The sequence below is a fragment of the Carassius gibelio genome, chromosome B5 (assembly GCF_023724105.1).
Source record: "Carassius gibelio isolate Cgi1373 ecotype wild population from Czech Republic chromosome B5, carGib1.2-hapl.c, whole genome shotgun sequence".
Lineage (NCBI taxonomy): Eukaryota > Metazoa > Chordata > Actinopteri > Cypriniformes > Cyprinidae > Carassius > Carassius gibelio.
In genome coordinates, this window is record NC_068400.1 from 14,942,440 (window position 1) to 14,953,348 (window position 10,909).

A 10,909-nucleotide genomic window follows, 5' to 3' on the forward strand; every position below is an offset into this window, starting at 1 on the left:
AGTCATATGTACACTTTAGGTACTATTAAGTTCAGTATATTAGCTTTTGTAACCTAGCCTACCACCTCAGTGACAACTTTGTGTACTCTCTTAATATCAAGATATAAAAATCGTAAGTATCTACTTACATTATTTGAATTCATTGATCATTTCATGATATAGGTATTGTTCACAAATGATGTAAATGGGTCGTTATAATCAAATAAATGTGTATATTTTGGGCTTCAGTTTTGCTCTGCAGCCATTCTGTTGCAACTGTATAATCATGTGTACCATTTTATACTTTGTGCAGAATATATTTGCTTCGGAAATCAGAAGGACAGATCTTCTCATACCACTGTAAACTAAAGTGCAAAGTTGTGTGCTGACACTGTCAGCTGTCCTGCAACAAATCCAGACACCAAACTGATGTGAAAAGTACTTTATTCACATTATATCAGATTAAAGCCCAATGCTTGTGTTATAAATCCACAAAAAAAGTTGCATAAAAAAAAAAAACCGCTTTCTAAAATAGCAAGAAAATACCACAGGACAGCAATCACATTTAGCTGTTCATCAGATGTTGACATAAACATTACTACATGCAAGAACATTAGGTAGAAGATTCACTGTAGTATTGTACACAGTGTGGAAATGGTCTTAAATGATCCAGTAAAAAGCCTTACTTGCACAAAAGATCAGCAGTAGAGGTAAATGATATGCAAAATTAGGTCTGAAAAGAGTCAGCTCACTTAGGTTTATCAGTTAAGTTGCCTGTACAAAGATGATTCTGAAAAGTACATAAAGATAAGGCACTTTATCATGTACTGAGAGCTGTTACACCCATGTGTTCCCATGATTTATGTTCACTTTTTAGTACAAAACAGCAACAATTACAAAATGTCCTGTGAGAAAAAAATACAAATAAAAAATACTGCAGGCAAAAAGTGTATAAAACTGCACACCAGCATTAAATCTAGTGATGCACACGTTCATGATCTTTCCTTTCTACTGGACAAAAACACAGAAGTAGTTCAGTGCTCAAACCCTTTGAAAATCCTTTTAATACAAAGTACAAAAACACAGTCAAGAGCAAAACACATTCTGAATGAACAATGTCTTTTGGCACGAATGTGAACGTCAAGGAATAGTTCACCCAAAAATGATATTTCTGTTGTCAATTACTGATATTCTGAAGAATTCAGTTTTTTGTCCATACTATAAAAGTGGGGTCATACTGGTTTCGAGTAACATGAAGGTGAGTAAATGAGAACCGCATTCACATCATGAGAAAAAAAATAAGGCATTGCGCTTTTAAAATGGGGAAAGACTATAATTAACAACTGTGATGTAACAAAATCCCCATCATTGGCACATCCCATTTCCTCATACATTATGTGAGATCATCGCTGATGTGCATAGATTTTTGACTTTTAGAGTCACTGGCAATTGTAAAAATTACGCAATGCAAAATTAATATCCCATATCCAAAATTGATGAGAATATGCAATATTTGTAAATCTGGGGGAAATAACATTGCATTTATTATATACATTGGGATCCAAAAGTCTGAGACCGACATTTACGTTTTAAATTATATTAAAATACTGAAATTGTAATAGTTAACAATATAACAGCAGTTTATACAGTATTTTGATCAAATAAACGCAGCTGTGGTTAGCATAAGAGACTGGTTGTAACCATTGGAATTGGAGTTGGAAAGATTTTTCGAATTGAATCCCAGATTTTCAATAGCATCAGACTTTAAGATGCCACTGTATTTGTGGAAAGACACAAATCTGGACATTTGCACTCTTTTATTCAAATATAGAATGCATTATACTGAACCAAATGAGACATTTTCCCCATATAAAGACACCAAATCGCTCTTGTCTTCCCCTTCCTCATTCGGTATCCTTTAGGTTGGCGATATTCTTGGCCTTATCACATTATAGTGACTGTGCTGCTATATCGGCTACTCGTCACGAGGCTTTCAAAATACTGAGCGGCCGTAACGTGAGACTACTTGCAGCATGCAGGACATGCTGTTTGCAAAGTCTGCCTATGATAATAGAACACCACCACCCACACGCCAGCATTAACACTGATATTTGGGGGAAAAGGCACTGTAACAAAACGAATATGAATTATGCATAAATAAAGGTTTACTGTACATTTCGAAAACCTGCTTTGTGAAAAGCTGCAGCAACAGAGAGACGATCTTGGCAAAGTCAGACTCGTAAATACAGTTTTGGCACATGAAAGAGCGCGTTTACACAGTACAGTACAGCCATAAATACTTTTTTGTCAAATAAATAACAGTCTTAAAAATACTAACCACCTACAACACTGGATTAGTACATCTGCTGACAGAGCTGAAGGCCTTATGGTCGGTTATTTCATTATCGAAGCCAGTGTGGTCAGAAATGCAACGCAATACTGTATGTGTTAAGACTATTCACATCGGTTTTCCCTCCACTGTAACAGTCGTATCAAATAGGAAGCGCGACCAACAAAATACACTCAGAAAAAAAGAAACGCATTTGCTTTACGCATGTCTGCAAGGTATATTATGAGATATTAAAGAAATAGTCCACCAAAACATGTACATCCTGTCATTACTTCCTCACCCTCATGGTGTTTCGAAGCTGTATGTATTTCTTGTTTTCTGTTGAACACAACAGAAGATATTTTGAAGTTTGTTGTTAACTAAACTGATTTGGTTCCCATTGACTTCTACTGCATACAATGGACATCAATGGGAAACGCATTGTACATTCTTCTACCAACAAAATATCTTCTTTTAAAGTCCACAGAAAAAAGAAAGAAAGTAATACAGGTCTGGAATGACTAATTGATTGACGAAAGAATTGTTATTTTTAGGTGAACTATTTCTTTAAGCACCAGTAAATGTAAATATAAGCTGGTAAAAACAAGGCAAATAGTTAGAAACGTTTGAAAGTAAAGGCAAGTTCAAACGTAGGAACAAAGAGAGTTAATAAATGACCAGATATCAGACATTCTTGAAAAAAATGAGGAAATGCCTTTCACCTGCGTTCGATGCTTTCTTCTGAATGCATGACTCGACTCGTTTCGGATGACCTCAACAATCGCATATTCTTTTCAAATGCAACACCTTTAAAAACATCATTCCAGATGGTAAAAAGACCATCAGTTGCTATTGGTCCCCTGGTTTGCTTCTATCATGGACAATTTCTTCCTATTAACCCCTATTCAGATCTCTGTGGCTGCAGCCGTGGCTCCTCCGGGCTCTGCTCTGGAGCTCGTCTCGTAGGTCAGAAGCTGCTGAGGATCCTTGAGGAACACCAAGAGAACCGTGATGTTATCACTGGATCCGGCAGCTTTAGCATGGGCCACCAGAGTCTGGGCCACATCGTCCCCCGAGCCTCCGGTCTCCCTCAGGGCCTCCAGGACCAGCCCCGGGACGTCCCCCTGCCGAACCACGTCAAAGAAGCCGTCACAAGCCAGCAGAATGTAATCTTCACTTCCGTTCAGCTGGATCGAGGAGCAATCAGCTTCGTTAGAGACGTACGGCTTCTGGTCAAAATCACCTGTTGAGGGGAAGAATAAGAAATTATATAAAAGGTATTTTACTAGCATGCACTCTTATGATTGCAAAATTATAAATTTAGTCTATCTATGAAACGGAACTGATTCATGAACAAATTAAATTGACTACATCTTTGCTACTGAAGTTTGTGCCATTATTAATCTTATTAATGAACAAATAAAAAGCGCATTCAATTCAGTGAAATATTCACGTTGCTGAATATTCAGTATATCACCCACCAACATTACAAATACACAAGAAAGTTGTTTTTTGATTTGGTTGAAAGACAGTCACCTATTGCTCTGGAAACAGCGTAGGTCCCATTTACCCGCCAACAACCCATGAATGCAATGCATCCACCCAGATCCTCGATTCTTTTCTTCTCATCCTGCACAGAAACACAAGCACAAACATTCAAGATACAACCTGGAGCTTTCACAACAGCAAACCCCTATATTTAGCTAAATTCAAAGAATAATATGCTTTGTTTGCATGCATTGCATCGTTATTACTCTGTCACTAAAGTATTTATTTCGCAAATCGTGTGCAGAAACGTTGCTCTTAAGTCAGTCGGTTTCCTCTCTAAGGACTGTTCTGATATTTTTGGCATTCAGTGGCTGTAGCAACACAGCTAATATTAATTCAGCATGTGGTCAGCAGTCTCTTCCTCTGTCTCACATTTCAGCTGCTCACAGACAACAGACGAGCATCGGATACTCTCTTGTGGTTCGGACTCTATCGGTCAGCAGTGGTTTGTAGAGTGTCGTACCTCTCTCTCAGGTTTGTGTGGGTCCATTAGGGTCACTGGTTCTCCCTGTCGAACCAGCACAGCTTGAGAGTCGCCCAGCCAGGAGACGGTCAGGTGATCAGAGGTCAGTAAGACCGCCACACCAGTGCTGCCGCTGCGCAGACGCTGCACAAGACCAATACAAATGAGTCTTTAATTATGAATCTCATTACTGTAATACAGCAAATGTTAAACTATTTTATATTAAAACAGTACTGTATTTTTAAATCAGCATGAACTAAAGTCAGTGAAACCAATACTACCACCATTTACAAAAACTAGGGCTGTTAGTGGATTCATTTAAATCTAATAACAATAAGTCAAATAATTCAAATCACAATTTATTATGCATTAAATTAAATAATTAAATAATTAAAAACATTTTAATATTATAAAAATAAATAATGAAAATAAATTCTATCAATATAATTTTGTAACGAGTAATATGATTAAAAAAATAAATAAATGGTAAAAAAAAATTATTTACCTGTTTATATTTAAATATTTCAAAATGTTTATACTATTAAGTTCAGATTAACTGCAATAAACAAATGACAATATATCTCCATAAAAATATCATTAAATAATATATTTTCATTAAAGTTTAAGTAAAGCTTAATTCAGAAAATAATAAATGTCAAGTACATAGTCAAATAATATTTTTTTTTATTGTGCTATGTTTAGAACTAATGGTACCAAATTTAATATTTTTATATCACAAAATAGTAAATTAATAAATAATTGACATTTTAACTAAATATTTTGATGAGTGGTGCTTAACTGTTATCTGTTACGTCAATAATTTCACATTACAAAAAAATAATAATCTAATCTAATTTGTTTAAAATATGTATTTACCTATTCATTTATTAAATACTCCCCCATTTCATTTTACCAAAAAACAATACTTTATTCAACTAACTTTCCAAAAGGAAAAAAAATAAAAATAAAAAAATAAATCATTCGTTGTTTTATTGAGTGGTATTAACTAGTCCATACAAACTCTCAGGTGCATGTCAGTTATTGTCAGTAAAATGAATTCTTGTTTATGTGCACTGACCGTGCCAGTGAAACAGAAAGTGCTTACTCATATCCGTACCTGTGGAGGCAGATCGAGTCTTGCAGCAAACCTGCAATGTTTTTTTTTTTTTTTTTACCATGTATTCAACCACAGGGGGGAAACATGGACTATATTTATCTGTATTTATAACAGCGTAGGAACATTCAATCCACATAACGGTTGCTTCTTAAGAAGTGGGAGAGGTGTGAAAAGATTTCTTTCCATCGTGAATTTCCACAAAATGCACCAGCTTGACAAATAAGGGGAAATATAATTTAACTCCTGAAACTGATTGTGCACGGTGTTTCAGAAGCAGATGCACTGATAAAACAAAAAAACCTGTTTAAGGGAAAACAAGTGTTCGCTTTGAAGAAAGCCATCGTAAATGTCAGCTTGCTGTAGTGGATGCTTATTTTTGCTAGTGCATGTTTAAAAGTGGATTTGTTGTTTCATTTGTGTTGCACATGCAAATCTGAGATCACACGGAAAACCAGCTATTTCTTTGTAAATTATTTGAAACAAGAAATAAAAGGTTATAGAAAATCTTAAAAATATGAAAACATTATAGTTTTCAAACATGGTATAGTTCGTGATGAAATTTTTTTTACTGGTGGTCTCAGCCTTTGGTTGTCCTTACCTCTCTCTTAGCTTTGATTCTGAACATGTCATCTGTTTGTGTGAAGGTGCTTTTGAAGGCTGTGGCAGCATCACTTTTGAGCTCCTCCTGCTGGCTCAGTATGACATGCAGGTGAGTGGCAGCATATGTGGCAGCATCCACCCCTCCGTGTCCATCAAACACAGCGTAATACTCTCGATCTACACCATCCTGTGGAAAACAGACACAAAATCACATTCATTCCTCAGAGACAGGGCAATATGCATATTTGGGAATGGGATTGGTTGAATATCTACTACAATGCAAGATGTGGCGGTCTTACCTGCAGACCTAAAAGCTGGTTAAACTCTCTTAGGATGATGTGACGGTCCTCCATCTTCCTGCGAGTGTTACGAATGGCATGAATGGAGCAGCTGTGTGTCTGTAATGAGGACGACCCGGGACTGGGCAGCTGTTTCTGCCAAGCCATACACACCTCTCTCAAGTTATTGATAAAGAGGCGCTGCAATGGCTCAGACTGTAACACTGCAGAGTCACACACACACACACACACAAACACACTCAGCATGATGCTACAGTGTTTAAACAGAGGTTCATTGAAATCACACATATAGACTGAAATCACGTAAACAATCAATAAAACAAGCATGAACGGAAACTTTTTCTCAGAAGAGATAAGTTGTCAAAGGTAATGTCAAATCTGTCAAATCTTCATGTAGTACTTCTATTTGAACTCTAGAGGGCAGCGAAGCAACTCAGCATTATATTGTCATGTTCAATTGTTTATATTTATTCATTAACTTTGATGAGTATTGTCAGCCTGTTAGTCACATATTTAAATTAGTCATTTTTGGTGGATTTTATTTATTTATTTTCTAACAACAACAACTTTATATCAAGACCACAAGAGAAAAAAAGCTGGAAAAATAACGCAAGGCCTCTGCAGAATTTGTAATTCAGTTTTCAGACATTCAGATTTTTTTTTTACATTTATATATATATATATATATATATATATATATATATATATATATATATATATATATATATATCAGTTTCTCAATATTGTATTGCTGTTCTCTTTATCATCAGACTTATAATTATTTTCCCAACTTATTGTATTAAAAAGAGATCAATTTAAATGTGACAGTAACCCCAAATATCACAAAACAGAAAAGAACAAGAACCAAATCAAATGAAACACTCACAAACAACTTCCTGTTCATCCTCTGGTTGCTGTTCTGGATCTTTGGGGCAGTAGTGAGGTGAAAGGTCATCTTTAAGTAATTCAGTGACGGCAGCATTGCACATCGCTGCACCCAGCCAGGATGGGGCATTTCTAAAATAAATACACATGATCTCACATATATTAACAGTGTTTAAGTCAACTTACACTATCAGCCAAAATTTGGGGTCGTTAGATTTTATAATGTTGTGTAAAGAAAATGTGTATGCTCGCCAAGGCTGTATTTATTTGATCAAAGATACAGTACAACAGTATTAATATGGTGAAATGTTAATATAATTTAAAATAACTGTTTTCTAATTGGATGCATTTTTTATGTCATTTATTCCTGTGATCAATATCGATATTTTCAGCATCATTAATCCAGTCTTCAGTGTCACATGATCCTTCAGAAATCATTCTGATATCCTGTTTTGCTGCTCAAAACATGTCTTATTTAAAATACAATTCTTTTGTAATATTATAAATAATTTACTGTCACTTTTGATCAAGTTAATCCATCTTTGCTAAAAAAAAAAAAAAAAAAAAGTATTAATTTCTTTAAAAAGAAAACATTTTGCACTAGTGATTTGCTCTGTTTTTAGATTAGATTTAGCACTTTGCCTGCTGGAGCAACCAATGGCAAATGGCTCAAGCACCCACTCATAACAACATATCTATTTAAAAGAAGCATTTGGCTCCGTGAGATCTTATCTAATGACATAACATATCATAAAATGACTCCCTTTTGTCCTACTTGTCAAGAGCTGCGGTAACGACATGCACATCTGACCTACATCAAGACACGAAAAGGGTTAAACCTGACAAATCTGCACTGTGCAGACTCTGAATGCGCCACAGCTTCCAACAAAGAGGAAATGAAGTCTAAATGTCAGGAAGTGGGTATAACAATAGTGATTCCACAGACAGGAAGTCTGCCCTGAGAAATGCGTCAGAGGAGAGAGAGAAAAGGATGCAGAAAGAGATAAAACAAAAACTTCATTGTAAATTGCAACTTTAAAACCTCTGCACCATCGCTTTCACTTAACGCTTGGATTGCCACTGATAGTACACTGGGAAAAAAACACCAAATCTCTTAATCAGCTCACGCATAGTGAAACGTGCTGACCTGGTGCAAATACTGTCAGGAAAACAGATCATGCCAAACAGAGAGCGAGAGAAAGCAAATGAGAGAGAAAGACAGGAATGACAGGAATGAGAGAACGCTCCTCCTCTGGTTGGAGAGGACAGATGTGTCGCAACATTTCAGGCTGACTTCTGGGCCTTTTTTAAAAATATACGAAGTAAATGGGCAAGCACAAATATGAAGCTGATTTAAAGCTTAGATCTGAGAATGTCATCCAACAGGAAACATAAACACAAACCATCCTCTCTTGCATGAAAATAGTGATCAGGGGTTTCCAAACTGGAAACCAGTGAACCCCAATAAGGGACTACATGGAAAAGCTTAGAGAAAAAGTGTATAAAAATAAATAAATAATAAAACATAAATAAATTAATGGATTAAAGTACTAAAAAATATATTCAATATATAAAAATGTCAATAAAGAAAGAAAAATGTAAATAAAAAAAAACCCAGGAATTTTACAAGGGAGTGGTGGGGTAAAACATATTATATATTAAAATAAATAAACAAAAGAACATAAGGAAATAAATCTATAAATAATTATAATAATTAATTAATAATTCAAATAAGTAAAATAATTTAAGAATAATAATAAAAGAACCCCCAGAGGCCAGGAAGAGAGTGTTAGAGGGTCTGTTGAAAAGATTAGAAAAGTGCAAAAATAAATAATATAAAAGATCTAACTAAAAATGCATAAAATATATTTAATAAATAAAAATGGTTAAAATAACAATATATTATTAAATAATAATACCAATATAACATAATAATAATAATAATAATATATAATAGTATTTTAACAAATAATACATAACAGTACAGTAGTGAATAGAGTTTCTCTCCAAAAAATATGCTATACACATTCAATATAAATTACGTCTTTATATATTAAAGCACATAGCAGTCTTTTAAATTATAGAATGAGGGTTTACTCGAGGATGATCATATATGGGGGTCCTTGGCATCTGAGCGATTGAAAACCCCTGAGCTACATGATGTGAACACAACTGACCTGGCTGAGAGCAGTCGCAGGCCCAGCTCCAGACTCTCTCCCTTCACCTCCTGCATTGTGACTTTACGGCTGAGTGGAGCGACGGGAAGAGGGTCCTCTGGGCCAAGTGGGTTTACAAACTCCTCCAGAAACCTCTCCAGAAACTTCCCAGCGTCACCTTGCTCCGTGCAACTCATTCTGAGTGTGGATTTGCAACCTTTTGTCCAAAGCAACCTTTGATGCAAACGTCAGGTATGAATCTACAAAAAAAAAAAAAAAAGAATTATGAATAAATAAATAAAAACATAAAAAACCATCCCTGTCAATGTTGTAAACGGAATTTTCCTCTTTATTTTAAAGCAAATATGTTGCTATAGAACAGAGTAGAATTTATAATATTTAGACATAAATATATCAATAATATATAAACTTTTCTATGCTTTGTGTTTAGGTTAATAATCCACGCAAAATAGAATGTTAAAGCGTTGGCCAATCAGAACACTCGGAGGAGGCCCGCTGTCAACAGTAACCAATGACGTGCACTTGGGGCGGGACTAACTGTTCATCCGAGCTATAAAACACAAGGAGAGATTTTTTTTTTTTTTTTAAGTTTACGCTTTATGATTATTTACATGTTACAAAGTAAGCGTATGTATTGGGATACCACATTTTAGTCATATACTCTTCCGATTTTCAGATGGCAAACTATTAATACAGAATAGTACACTAAATCAACAGACGTCTTCGCAAATTTCACAAAAACCCAGCAGAACTGACCTTCTGTCTAACCGCAGTGTATTGCATAAAGGAAACTTTGGTTTGATGCATGTCTAACGTTACAAGGATTCATGGTGTAACTTTTGCATGACACCAAACCAGAAAGTGCACACACTGTCGCCATTTGAAAGCAGCACAGCCGGGCCTTGAACTACAAGCAGCAACAGAGTAGTTTAATTAACAACATAAAAGAGAACATAGTCGTTTGTAAACGTGCAGTATATACCTTTGTGGATGGTTGGCGTTGCTTTATTCGCCGACACTCCCTTTTTTTCCTCACGAGTGCGGTTTGAAGTGCTCGTGCATGAACGCACGCCCTTTCAGTCACTGCACAACAAAAGCCAATCCATCTGCGGAAGTCGCTGTGACAAACAGGAAGTACAAGCACAGCGAAATAGAAGCGATAAGGATGAACGTGTGATGCAAGGAATGGATTTGCCAGAACAGGATGAAGACAATCCGTTTGGTTGTCAGATCGTGTGGACGGTGACAGACCAATCTTATGAATATTAATACATTCCTTTTAACGTGCTATCCAACGAGCGCCCAGGGATTCACGTAAGGTAATTCATATTCATAAGACAAGGTTTTACTTCTTTATATGGAAAGAAATGAGGTGGCGATTTTTGTAATAGTGACAAGGAAACATTTTTAATTATTTTTTCCCCATTATAAATGCAGAGATTCCTTAAAAAACGTTATTCAAACATATTATTCTTATAATTACATTTTACAAGAGGATACTGAGAGATATGG

At 35.6% G+C, this 10,909-nt stretch overlaps 1 protein-coding gene and 1 long non-coding RNA gene across 2 annotated transcripts; one reads left to right on the top strand and one right to left on the bottom strand.

Annotated features, from left to right (window-relative positions):
* Positions 1-406: 406 nt before the first annotated feature.
* On the bottom strand, positions 407-10,557 carry ppm1f (protein phosphatase, Mg2+/Mn2+ dependent, 1F). Its single transcript, XM_052556943.1, has 8 exons — positions 10,380-10,557; positions 9,398-9,636; positions 7,222-7,352; positions 6,336-6,538; positions 6,035-6,223; positions 4,320-4,463; positions 3,845-3,938; positions 407-3,551 (listed from the first exon to the last, which is right to left on the bottom strand). The coding sequence occupies exons 2-8, from the start codon at positions 9,571-9,573 to the stop codon at positions 3,214-3,216; spliced, it is 1,275 nt and encodes a 424-aa protein (XP_052412903.1). The 5' UTR covers positions 9,574-9,636; positions 10,380-10,557; the 3' UTR covers positions 407-3,213.
* LOC127958145 (uncharacterized) lies at positions 4,281-6,538 on the top strand. Its single transcript, XR_008153986.1, has 2 exons — positions 4,281-4,422; positions 6,081-6,538. It is a non-coding gene; the product is annotated as an uncharacterized LOC127958145 (long non-coding RNA).
* Positions 10,558-10,909: the final 352 nt, after the last annotated feature.